Here is a 13,351-nt window from a genome sequence, read left to right on the forward strand (position 1 = left end):
TAGTTTTTGCCAACTCTGCTTAAGCCAGTCTAGAATTTGACATTTCACTTTTGCTACTCTTAGATTTTGACAATATATCACTTTTGTCATTCCAAGGCAAAAGCAAAAAAATTAGAGTGGCAATTGTGATACATGTCAAAAGCTAAGAGTGGCAAAAGTGAAATGAAAAATTATCGTTTTTGCCATGGAATGGCATTTGTGATGTATTGTCAAAAGCTAAGAGTGGTAAAAATAAGCTGTCAAATTCTAGAGTGGTATAAGCAAAGTTGGCAAAAACTAGAGTGACAAAACCAAAGTTTTTCCGACGGCATCCTGAGTCTTCCCTATGTGTCAGATGCAATGACGGCTGAAGCTTATGCTTTGAGAGAGGGTTTCACCCTAGCTCAACTGATTGGCCTGAATGATTTTATTATTCAGTCAGTAACATGCAGGTGACTCAAACCATATCAATCAGATAACATGCATCTTCTTTGATTGCACTTTGCTGGCTACAAGTTTTGCTAAGATGAAATATAAACATTGTACTCCCTCTGTAAACTAATATAAGAGTGTTTATAGATTACTAAAGAATATAAGAGCGTTTATAGATTACTAAAGTAGTGATCTAAACGCTCTTATATTAGTTTACAAAGGGAGTAATAGAGAATATAATGAAGTAGCTCATATCCTGGCTAGGTATAGTTATGATAAATTTGAAACCAATGTGTGGGATGATGACCCACCTAGTCTTATCATGCCAGCGATGATAAATGATGTATCAGTTTTTTAAGTTCAATAAAGCTAGCCGAATGGCATTCCCTAAAAAAATGATAATACCAAAAAAAATTCAATCTATGGCCGGTTACCGTCAGCAAGAATCATCACTGTCTACAAGAGGAAAAGGTTCTTATTCCATGCCCTTTCATTAAACATGTACATAGGTGCACACAAGGGGCCTATAGCCAAGCCCAACGACAATTGGCTGCAAACAGGTAGGTGATCAAGAGAGGAGGATGGAGGACTCTCTTTTTTGTAGTTAATAGGAACAAACAGAAGCTGATAAATAACCCAGACTCGGTGCACAATTTTAATTACACGGGAGGGAGGAGGATCAGGATGGTAGGCGGCCGCTGCTCCTGAAGGGGAGAGGAGGAAAAACCCGACTGGTTTTGGCCGGACAAGTCGCCAAGATGCACCTGCCAAGGAGGGAGGGGTAGTATAGCGACTGTACAATATGGCACATTCTTGCTCTCACATGAAGTAGCTCAGTGCTTTCTTCTTCCTTGAACCTCCTTCGCCGTAGAGGTCGTTCCATTGAACAAGCTCATTCATGTTTGCCGAATCAGATGACACGCTCGCGCAAACCTACATGTGGTAAACGAACAGATTATCCTATCATCATCATAAAGCAATGATGAAACAAGCGAGGATCAGGTAGGGATGGATGATAAATACCTGCTCATGGGCAGATTTGAAGTCATCCAAACTAAGAGGACGGACGTCCTCGCTTCCATGCAATGCAGGCTCAGGCCTACCTTCTGACTTTGCAACATTCTTCTCCTACATATTATCAAGGAACCAACGTTTAGCCTATTTAAATCAAACAATCTAACCAAAGCATAGGGATGAAAAAACCATCTATACAATGATGTAAACCAAAGAGCCTTTCTATATAAGTATCCATTTTAATGCATGCCACAGGCAGACTGATAACATGCCTACCTTCTTTTCCTTCTCTAGGATTTCTCGAATGGGGTAGTGCGCTGCAGTTACACATAGATTCTGAAAACACACCCAGATCAGTGATGTCACTTCCGATGCTCAAGGACAAAAGAGCGCAAATAAACAGCAAATGTACCTTCAGGTCACTTCCTGAATATCCATCAGTCATATTAGCAAGTGACGCCAGATCAGTATCTTGTCCCAACTCTTCTTTTGCTAAAATTACTTTCAAAATTTTCTCTCTATTTGATGCGTCAGGTAAATTTACCATTAGCCTACAACAATGATTATTATTATGAACCAAATCGTTAGAGACGAATAGGCAGCAATTAGATAATCCCAGACCAGCACATGAGACTGTAGTACTACCTGCGGGGGAACCTCCTAATCACAGCCTCGTCCAGGTCAAAAGGTCTATTTGTGGCACCAAGAACCAGTACACGTTCTTTATCTTTCGTTCGCAACCCGTCCCAATTTACCATAAATTCATTTTTCATCTTGCGCATGGCTTCATGCTCCCCAGGATTTTCTCTCCTACCTAACATACTATCGACCTGTCCAAAGCTATACACTTAATAGACTGTATAAATAGCCAGATAAATCAATATGGCAACAAAAGCAATTAATATTCTCCATACCTCATCAATAAAAATAACACTGGGGGATATTTTACTTGCTAATGAAAAAACAGCCTTCACATATTTCTCCCCTTCGCCAAACCACTGAAAGTAGTAGACAAAATAGCATTTAGCATCAAGAATCACACGATGTACCTCATTCATTGTTCTTTAGATGGAACCATACCTTCGATGTAATGCTTGACATTGATATATTGATGAAGTTGGCGCCTGCTTCAGTTGCTACTGCTTTAGCAAGCATAGTTTTCCCAGTGCCAGGGGGGCCGAAGAGCAATATTCCCTTGCAAGGCTGCAAGGAATAGATTGAGAGGAGGCACTTCTAAGATCACAACTTAATCCGTACAACAAATTTAGGTAGTCAACATAATCTTCAAATTTGGTTTCAAACAGGTTGCAAATTAACTAGTAGAACTATTTTTTCTACACCAGATATAAATAAAGGAGAGGCTGGAAACCCCACGCCCCAATTTTATTGCCAAGAGTTTCTTGTCAGAAGTGAAGAAATATTTTTATTTATCTATATCTATCAAGTTAGACCAGCTTAGCCTTGTAAGAGCCCAGATTTCTTCGAAATATTTGACACTTTAGAAAATTCTGAAATGAAAACCTTACAGTGACACTGCGAAGCTACCTAGAGAAACCACACAGAATTGCCATGTATAAGTGGTATAATCATATTTGCCTTGCAAAATAATTTGATTTTATGCCTTTATCTATGTTTTTAAGGCGTCGCCTAAGCGTCGCCTAAGCGTCAAGGCGCCCCAGGATGGCAAGGCGTCTACCCCGCCTTAGACAGACATGAAGTGTACGGCTGTGGCTGCCCTAGTTCTGGCTGCTCCTGGGGCTTGGAGATGACGGCCCCGCTGTCTCCCGGCACCATGAAGAGGAGGGAGGACTGGGGGCTCCTGGGGCTTGCTGCTGTGAGGGAGAAGGGTGGGGCCATGAAGAGGAGAGGGGACTGGAGGAGGGAGGGAGGACCAGAAGGGTGTGGCTTCGTGGCGGCTGTGGTGGGAAAGAAGGGAAGGAGTGGAATTAGGTCACGGGGGTGTATATGGCCACTAGATGGGCTTTTGGGCCACTGGGAGGTGCATAAGTAGTGGCCCATCTCTCAGCCATTGCTCTTTTTCTAGTATTAATATGTGCAGACCTATTGATGACTCTTTTCCTGCAATGTTTAAGGCGTCGCCTTGCCTCGCCTTACCGCCTCACCTTGGCGCTTAGGCGTCAGAGCGGCCCTTGTCCTTATTTTGTAGATATACTATCAGTGAAAATCATAGTCAAAGTTGTGTGTTGAAGACCAAGAAAGTCAAGCTTGCCTTATATTTTGGGGAGCAATTATTATTATTACTATTGGTTTGGAATCTTTTTAGTACTGATAATATGGAATAGCAAGAGTAAATATAGTGTCTTGTTGTTTTTAACAAAGGGCTGTTAAATTTCTATCATGACATGCAACCTACAGTTGGAAAATAAATCTTAAGCCCCATGTATGAGACCATGTGAATACTAGTTTTTTTTACTACCTTCGTTAACTGCCCTTTGCAGAACAATTCCGGCCTTTGCAGTGGGAGCATCACCAACTCCTTCAATGTTTCCTTTACATTCTCCAACGCACCAATATCATCAAAGGTGACTCCAATATCATTCGGTGGTATAACATCTGCCAGAAGCCTTTTCTCAAACTCGTTCTCTGTGGCAACATCCTAAGAAGAAAGTAGCTTAGAAGAAAAAAAAAACTGAAAAGCACTAATATTTGGGGAATGACAACAAAGTTTGAAATGTGCGAGACAACAAGTACCTTTAACGATTTTTTTGAGCTCTTGTTATCACTATGGATGCTCTGTAGCATGTCGAGGCCATGCTTAAGGCTGCCATTCGTAATTAGCAAGTTAGCTCTCAAGAGAGAAGACTAAATAAAAAAATACAGTAAAATGAAATTGGCAACAACATGATTACCTTCCGCTCGTGATAATAAGTTTACCGTCCTTGGAGGTTTTGACTTTATTGTGCTTAAGATGATAACTGACAGCGTACCCGACAATCTTGTCCACATCTAAGAAAGTTTGGAGCAACAAAAACTTTAATTCAATTCTATCTATAGATAAAATACAGCGAACAAAAAGAACTCACTTTCATTAGTCAGTGACTGATCTTTAATGAATAATTCTTCAAGGTCATTGCACTCGATCGCACTGCGATTCAAAAACTGCATTACAGAGCAATCAGCAATCAGATGATGGTGTCGGGTGATCTAGAAATATCCATTGAAATTGGGAAGCAAAACAGCCTATAAGAATCAAGCCGTTATATATATACATATGGTAGTTACCCTCGTGTCTCATATACCACCATGTGGTAGTATATATACTACTTTATCATTCTAAGTATGTTCATATACTATATCTAAGATATTTCAACGCAACTTATATGAAAAAATTGCACGTGAGTCCACAGTTTTTATATATTTCGAAAATACCTTCATATTTGTACATATAAAACAACATGCTAAAAAAGGTATATACTGCCTAAAAGTGGTATATATACTACCCAAATATTCTTATATACTACATACTACACGTACATACTCAATACATACTCTCGGTGGTTTGGACAGATACTACAAAGAACCTACAGAACTCACACGAGTGTAACTACCCATGGGTGGTAGGAAACATTCGCAGATATATACGGCAAGAGGAATATGGCATGAAAATATTTGTAAAACCAAGTAATGGTGAAATTATGCATGAGTGCAGATGTAACAAACAATATATAAAAAAAAATCAATTAAGAAAATATTGCAGAAGGGCTGTTAAAAAACAAATTCAGAGAACATACAATAGAAAGTTACGTCAACCAGCCAGGTTGGAACATACAATAGAAACTTGCATTTCACGTGTAGCTTACCGAACGAATGCTACCGATGTTAGATTTTGCTTTAAGGGTTTCAACATCACGATCCAATTGTTGCTTCCAACTGGTAAGTAATGCTTCGTCCTGAAATTGTAATTTTTAAGGTTAGACAGTATACATAAGAACCACACCTAAATGAGTGCGACAAAGAATATAGTTACCTGTGGAAGCTGGATGGAAATTTTGTTCGGGAAAAGTTTATTTAGATGTTTCATTGCCTTCGGGCTTTCTTTGTTCCTTTCGTGCAACCGACTACCAAAGCTATCCTGAGTTTGTGAATGCAATAATGCATCACAATACAGTGAAAAAGATGGGCAACATCAGTGCCATGGTTCATAAGAGTAGCATATGGAACCATATGCATTTAATAACACTCAGAGAAAAATAATTTAAAGAACAAGTAGAGTGCAAATTACCGGGAAAAGGTCGAAGAGCGTCTGGCTGCTACTAGCGAACTTCGTAAAAAGAAATCCACCAGGATGTGCCTATAAGACAGAAAGCACCATCTTAGCCAATATTTAAAGCCCTTCATGAGAGGTTGCCAATAAGAATCAAAATGGAAAAGAGAGAAGTTCTTCAATGCCAACACATTTAGAAATAACACTACCTAATGTGGCCAAAATTAGCAATATCAAACTTCAACATGCCACACTACAATGCGAACTCAACACCAATCCATGCTCAACACAACATAATTTGTCTAATTTCTCGGAAATAATATATGTACCTTCTCTTTACGGCTGTCCATCTGGGTGTGGGATCCTATAATCAGAACACCAGGTGGAAGCAATTCGAGTTTGCTCCTTAAAGATGAAAATGATTCTGTGATTCCAGTGAATGATTTCTCTACATCCTTTAGTAACACTATCAGAGAACCAATTTTGCTTTCTTCTGAGATGACCTGACAGGCAAGGATCATACCATCAGTATTATAGCATGATGCTGATTTACGTTTCTAGTATTCCAAACTCCAAGTAAGACACGCTACCTCAATTAACTCGGTCATAGCTAGCCTTTCAACTTCTTCACTACCAGAAAAGTCTGGGCGAAGCAATTCAGCTGCAGAAACAACAGATGATCAGCAGCAAATAACAAACTGTAAGAACTAGGGAACATGTGGGATGGAGAAGTTCCAGCTAACCAGAACAGAAGAAGCCATGATCTTCCTCACACAAACCACCAAGATCATTACCATCAGGGATCTGCTTGTCGAATCGGACTCCAATTTTAGACGATCCATTTTCTTCGAAAGCAAGCATCACTCTGCCTCGATAACCATAACTTGGGCCCCTGAAGACCAACTAAGAAATTTAGCGGCAATTATACAAAAAGAACAATATGATCACCAACAATAATTAGATGGCGATCAAGACAAAAGGATAAGTTGTTACCCAGCTAAATCCAGTGTAATTGCAACATAATGAAGAACAATCATAATTGGATTGTGGGCGACTGAATTCCAGATTAATTTTATGTTGCCAATTTCCTATTTGTACTGTTCCATGTAGGCTAAGTACTTGGAGGTACGATCTGAATACTTCTATTGACTGGCGGATCCGCTGTCCTATTGACATACATATATATGACAGGCCTATAGCCATACGTTTCATCAGGTACATGTGCCTCTTGTCAAAGCATACTTTCTTGTAATTCACAGGAATGCATTCTCTCCACCCACATTTCTACAGAACTTATCCACTACATATAGGAGAGATTAGATCACCTCTCATACCACCCAATCAATCAACATCGTAATAGCAGTTCAGATTGCACCAACAAAGTTGGAAAAAAAAATAGTGGGAATCTGGGCAGCTGGCTGGGAGTAAATAGGAGAAGAGTTACCGATGTATCCCTGAAGGTGGCTGAGCTGGACCCACATACCTCACCCTCTCCCCTACAGAAGATGAGTGCAATTATGTCCAAGTAAAATCTAGTTGAACTGGGAAATATTTATCAAATGATACTGACATGCTAGCGAACCTTCTCTAAAAGTATAGCCCTTGGATGTAGCTGTTGAGGACTCCTGTTTGGGCAAAGTTGCAGAATGTAGAGTGGATGTACCCACAATATCAGCATTCACACTGGAAGTTGGTGCAGCTGGTCTTCTGAAGTGCATTGTGTCTGCCAAGGAAGAGCGATGCTTATGAAGAATTGTCAATTTCTCACCACCTCCCTTGTCCCCTGACTTATCAGCCTTGCCAACATCTTTCTGGGTTTCTGGGTCCTTTGAAGGCACCTACATACAGTTTTGTTTCAAATAACAGACACACGGAAATATCACTCTTCAAGGTACTCGCGGACTTCTGAGTATGTCCAGAGTAGGAAAACGTACCCCAGGCAACAGGAGTGAATCAACAACAAGTAGTCTAGCACCAAAATCTTTGGCAAGTGCCTTTATCAATGTTTCCTGATAAATCTCAGAACCTGATGCATAATTAGATGGATACTTATAAGTAATGGTATTTCCCAAAAAGCGTGCAAGCTGACATGCCTCAAGGACATAAATGTGACTCAACAGAGACAATATGCAATGACAAAAAGAAAAGTTTACCTGATGGACCAGATAATAAAATTCGCTGGTTTATTGATGAAATTTCGGAGAACTGCTTAATGAATTCCTTCTTTTCCAAATGTAGGAATGAACATGATAAGAGCACATTCTTCGTATTCTCACTGCATAAGATAGAGATCAATAAATATATAAAGATATAAACACTTGATGGAACAATAAATAAAAACATGTCTCATTCCAAGGGCATAAACCTAACATACGCTATGAACAAGCCGTACCGAACTAAATATTTACTTTTACTCCTTCTGCACAACATCAAAAACTAAGTGACCAGAGACAACCTTAGTTTTTCATTATGTAGATAGAATACAAAGAACAAAATCTGTCAAAAACTAAGTAACCAGAGACAACCTTCCTTTTATTATGTAGAGTACAGAGAATAAAATGTATGCAAAATTCCAGTTATACAGGAAGAAGCTAAAAAACAGGATTAGAGGCCAAAGCAAATCAAAGGACCATTAAGTCAAAGCATCACCTAAGATAGTAGGGAAAATTCTCAAATGTAACTTCAATATCACTTGGACTAATAATTCCTTGTTTCATCGCGTCCTTAAAGGCTTGGCATCTGCTCGGAGGTAAGCTGGCTGACGTGTTAAGATCCCTGATGAGATCCCTCTGATCTTCAAGAGCTTTAAAAAGATCACCAGTCAAATCAAACTCTGATACAGTTGACCCTGCAATCATCCTCAGAACTGGCCTTATCTTATAAGTTGCAATCTTACCGATTTCATCAAGATGAGCATCAGATCCAAAGCCATTTTGTCGACTCGTGTCATTAGCAACAGCATCAGGAGATATGGGGGTTGCAACCACATCCATTGGAGAGTCTTCAATGTTAGAATTAGCCTCATTAGTGTTTTCCCCATTCTCGCATTCTTTATCAGGGCTGATGCAGTGCCCTTTTGATTTATCAGAAGCAGATGATATGATAGGTTGCACTACTCTCTGATTCTCCTCAGCTGATGCAGGTGGCACTGCTGCTAGGTCCTTCGATTGACTCGATACGGATGCTAACATCTCTGTCCCCGCAACGGTCGAAGTGACTTCTGTTCTGTTCTCCATATGGATATGCTTGACACCAGCAACTGGAGGTTCTAGAAGGCCAACGGCAGATGATGTCACCGCTTTAGCAACTTTATCATTCAAAGGATGCTGAAAAATCTGTATGTAGGTAAAGGAAAAACAAAGGCAACAGATCTGATGAAGTTTACTATTCTAAAGGGACACGCTTAGACCAATAAAGGGAAGTTCTAATTGAAATAAAGGAAGCTGCATGATTGCATGAATATGAACGACAGTAGGATACATAAGCATGTTTGCCGCATGAACTGAATACGACTTCATCCCCTCCAGTAAGGGGAACTTTCATGCCTGGATTTACGGCCCTTCCATTTAAAAGGACCACGCCCTTGTCGCCTATAACCTCTAACTCGCACGGACCTCCTTGCTGAATAAAAACAACAACCAATGATTATTATATACATCAGCAACTGACAGTGCTCCTGCACTTCTCGCATCAGAAAAATTAACCAGAAAATACAAGGATGTACCTCAACGTGCCGCAGCTTGCAAAGTATTTTGCTGACAGATTGGTCTTTCAACAATAGATTACATCTTTTGCTTTGGCCAACAGAAAATTGAGGGACACTGACAGGAAGATGAGGACTCTGGTTCATAAACAATATTTAATATCAGTACGAAATAACAGTACAGTACATCCCCTGTTATGCAGTAATAAAATAAAAAAACGCTCTCAAGGTCACTGCAACACATACTTTAACAAACAAAAATAAAAAAGAACGCTACAACTTTTGACCAGAACCGTAATGCGACATATTGGCAACATAAACTGCAATAATTTCCAATCATCCTTGTCTATGGCTCACTTTCAGTTCGCTCCTACTTCTTTTTGCTTTTACGAGAAAGAGTAGAAAAGTCGGTGCCAAATGCGACAATCCTTGGTAGAGTCTATTTTTTTAGAGCAACCGGCAGGAGCTCTGCCTTCTCATATAGAAGAAGAGAATTGACCAGATTATAAGGAAAACTGACCGACAACCGAAGAGTCTATTTATGATTTCGTGCTGAACCTGGTAAGCGAGCAAATAGGAGGGTATGTGATATAACTAACATAAACACCAGCCTCATTGCATAAAAAACAGGGAGATGCCTATATCGACTAGCCACTAATTACCTAAAATTTGGAAGCTCCAGCACACAATCTATCTTGATATCAGCCTAAGTCTAAGCTTTTAGACTGTCCACTAGCATAACACAAAGTCAAAACTAAACTTCATCGTCTCGGATTTATCTACAGTTGACTTCAATTAAGAAGACTCATCATGTAGCCTTCCCAGACGAGGAATCCTTTCAGCAAAAAGTGCTGTGACTCACGAATAAACGCTAGCAGGGAAATGTTCAGTCAGCTAGAACCATCTTGTCACTTCATCAACAAAGTAACAGTCCTACATGGGTTATTCATACAAATGAAATGCATCCCCACATGAATGGCTAATAAAACCTACAAAGCACGGATACGGGGACACGGACACGGTGACACGCATACAGGGACACGGGATACATCAATTTTCAAAAACAGCCCATCGGGGACACGGCAAGTATATATAACAATAAATAAAAACATGCCATATATTATAGAGTTAAAGACGAAAAAATAACAAGAGCTTGCCCCATTCAGCAGTAACTGGGCCACAAAGAAGATGATCCATTAGTAGTTGGGCCGGCCCAGCTAGTGCCATTTCATGAGCAACTGGATGCTACAGATTAATCTGCACCGTCAAAACTCAAACCCTATCTCTCTCTGCTCTAACGCTTTGACCAAGCCGCCACTCTCCTCCCAGTGATGGATCTCTCATCCACCCCGCAGCAGCTCTCGCCACCGCCCTCCTCCCAGCGTGTTCCTCTTGCTGCTGCAGCAGCGGCCAGCGCTGCAGTGGGGGATGCAGCAGCAGCACCGCGGTGGCGAGGGCGCAGCAGCAGCAGCAGCGCGGCGGCGGCAGGGTGCTCCAGATCCAGCGTTGCCTCGTGTCCCTTCCGTGTCCCAGCCGTTTCCTCCCTTTTCTTTCTTTCTTTCTTTTAATTCCTATTTCGGGAAATACAGCGGGATACGCGTATCCCCGCTTGTCCCCGTGTCCAGCCATGTCAGCACGGGGATTCGGCAACTCCTGCCGTGTCCATGCTTTGTAGAATAAAACACACAACTTCTATTGCACTTCGAAATCTCCCTATCCTGTGTATTATCTGGGATGATAATCAACAAGAGAAAGTGGTTCTATTTCCTACTCCCTCCGTTCACTATTATAAGATGTTCTAACTTTTTTTCTGATTCGGATGTATAAAGATGCATTTTGTGTGTTTGTTCACTCATTTCAGTCCGTACATTAGTCCAAAATTGAAATATCTAAAACATCTTATAATTGTGAACGGAGGGAGTACTTGTTTGGTAGAGAGTTGGATTATGAGAACATGTGTTTAGCTCTCTTGAGAACATTCATGTTTTGCCTATATTTGTTGTCTTCCTGTTTTATCTCCAATTATTCTGTCGGTGAGGTAAAGTCAAGCCTCCTCATTTAGACCATTGCAGTTTAGCTGATATAACTAAGATATCAGGTAAGGAGCTTTATCCCCCACAACTAACAAGAGTAGTATCAGAAATATATTTCCATCATTATATACATGATGTGACCACTGGCAAAATTCCGACTAATGCTGAAATGGTTATTCAAGAGAAAATCTTAAATCTAGTTATAATATGTTGCTGGAAATTTCTTTTGTCCTGCATACTCGTAAAAGAACATTCTAAAGACCATGCCAACAATTGCTACTGCTGATCGCAACAAGTGAACATGAACATCTACACATGCTAAATCCAATGTGTTGGGTCCATTTAACAGGCAATACAATGGCTCTAAAATCTAGGTGGACTTAAGCATTAGATTCAGGCAGTGGCCCAACACCCTAAACTGTGAGCTCTAATCACTATCACGCTCCAAGGGCATCTCTGATTCCAAGGATTTTGTTAAGATATCAAAGGGATGTAGGTGCTATATTCATTGTATGTTGGTCGTTTGATCCAAAGCATTGTAATCCACAGGAATTTTCAGTATGAGCTCCTTTGCACCCAATTTCATAGGAAAATCCCATTTACTCTTACAGCTTGGGCAAAAATTCCTATAGGATTCAAGTAATCCAACAGTTAAACTACCCCTGCTGTTTCGAATCCTGCAAATAAAAGAGGACCTAGACGGAAGAACTATAAAATACACCGCTAAACCCTAGAATAGAGCTACAAAACCACCAGAATCCTACACGTCCTAAAAATCCCGTCTTTACTACGCACGGAATCAAAAATTAACCACAAGCAATTGCCAAGATAGAAACCAACAGGAACTCCCTCACCTGTGAGCACTGCGAGAGCAGCTTGGCCCATGGCGCCGCATGCTGCTGCGGTGGCGTTTCCTTCCTCCTACGCGAGCTCTCAGCAGCAGCAGCCGCCCGCTTATCCCCTCCTTGATCTGCACCGGCGAGTCAAAACCCTAAAAACTGGATCACGAATCCATCGCACCAGACCACAGGAAGCCCAAAGGAGACGAAAGCCCGTACCTTTAATCGCCGGTGTCAAGTCGTCGTCCGCCAAGCCGGCGCTCCTGGTGGCCGCGGCCGCCTCCGAATCCTCCTCGGCCCTTCCGGGCGCAGACGACGTCGGCGACGCCGGAGGTTCCGCCTGGCGAGGGACAGGGTTCAGATCGGCCGAATCGGGCGCGAGATTCTTGTCCGATCCGCGCGGGGAGAGGGGCCTCACCTTGGGGCGCTTCGGGGGAGGGGCGGAGGGGGAGCCGGGGGGCGGTGACGTAGAGGAGGGGCGCTTGGCGGCGGAGCTCCGGCGAGTCTCCACCATCGTGTCGCGTTCGCCGGAAGCGTGCCGAGGGTTTCTCTCCTCCTCTCCTCTCCTCTCGTCTCGAGAGGAAAACTTTCGGGTTCGGCTTCGTACGTCGGAAATGGATGTTTTTCTTTTTTTGTTTATATAATAAAGATTTCCCCTTTTTTAACTTCGTTTGAGACGCGATGCTGTGTGGATTTGTGCAGGTTTATATAACTATATATATATGGATATATGGATTAAGGATATCTAGTAGGACACGTGTGTAACTAGCCTGCCTTGTCGTGCTTGTATTCGGGACACTTTTAGGTTGGTCATAGTGGGAAGTAATTTAGACTAGTAAAATGTACTCCCTCCGTTCCTAAATACTTGTCTTTCTAGAGATTTTAACAAGTGACTACATACGGTGTAAAATGAGTGAATCTACACTTTAAAATATGTCTACATACATCCGCATGTTGAGTCCATTTAAAATGCCTAGAAAGACAAGTATTTGGGAACGGAGGGAGTATATGTTACTAGTCTAGTCTATGTTACCACCTTCATAGTGGGGAGTAACATGTATGTAGTATCATGCAAGCCATCATTTATTAAGATGTAGACTCATTTTGCATTGGGATGTGTTATGTT

General features: G+C 41.3%; 1 protein-coding gene across 3 annotated transcripts; it reads right to left on the minus strand.

The window, feature by feature from the left end:
* Positions 1-841: 841 nt before the first annotated feature.
* Positions 842-12,816, minus strand: LOC119286020. 3 transcript variants are annotated; one of them, XM_037565364.1, is made up of 28 exons: positions 12,644-12,814; positions 12,445-12,565; positions 12,241-12,356; positions 9,375-9,491; positions 9,131-9,271; positions 8,547-8,985; positions 8,300-8,453; positions 7,804-7,925; positions 7,585-7,676; positions 7,221-7,488; positions 7,095-7,146; positions 6,394-6,542; positions 6,241-6,311; positions 5,980-6,153; positions 5,669-5,737; positions 5,414-5,518; positions 5,247-5,336; positions 4,470-4,545; positions 4,296-4,392; positions 4,138-4,207; positions 3,863-4,042; positions 2,506-2,628; positions 2,340-2,423; positions 2,071-2,255; positions 1,838-1,976; positions 1,702-1,761; positions 1,435-1,539; positions 842-1,344 (listed from the first exon to the last, which is right to left on the minus strand). In XM_037565364.1, exons 1-28 carry the CDS (start codon positions 12,737-12,739, stop codon positions 1,231-1,233), a joined length of 3,609 nt encoding a protein of 1,202 aa, XP_037421261.1. In that variant the 5' UTR covers positions 12,740-12,814; the 3' UTR covers positions 842-1,230. The 3 variants fall into 3 exon arrangements, with proteins under 3 accessions (XP_037421261.1, XP_037421259.1, XP_037421260.1); XM_037565362.1 differs by having other exon boundaries at positions 8,300-8,985; positions 12,644-12,816; XM_037565363.1 differs by having other exon boundaries at positions 7,233-7,488; positions 8,300-8,985; positions 12,644-12,815.
* Between the last annotated feature and the right edge of the window lie 535 nt (positions 12,817-13,351).

Source organism: Triticum dicoccoides, chromosome 4A (genome assembly GCF_002162155.2).
Source record: "Triticum dicoccoides isolate Atlit2015 ecotype Zavitan chromosome 4A, WEW_v2.0, whole genome shotgun sequence".
Taxonomy (NCBI): Eukaryota; Viridiplantae; Streptophyta; class Magnoliopsida; order Poales; family Poaceae; genus Triticum; species Triticum dicoccoides.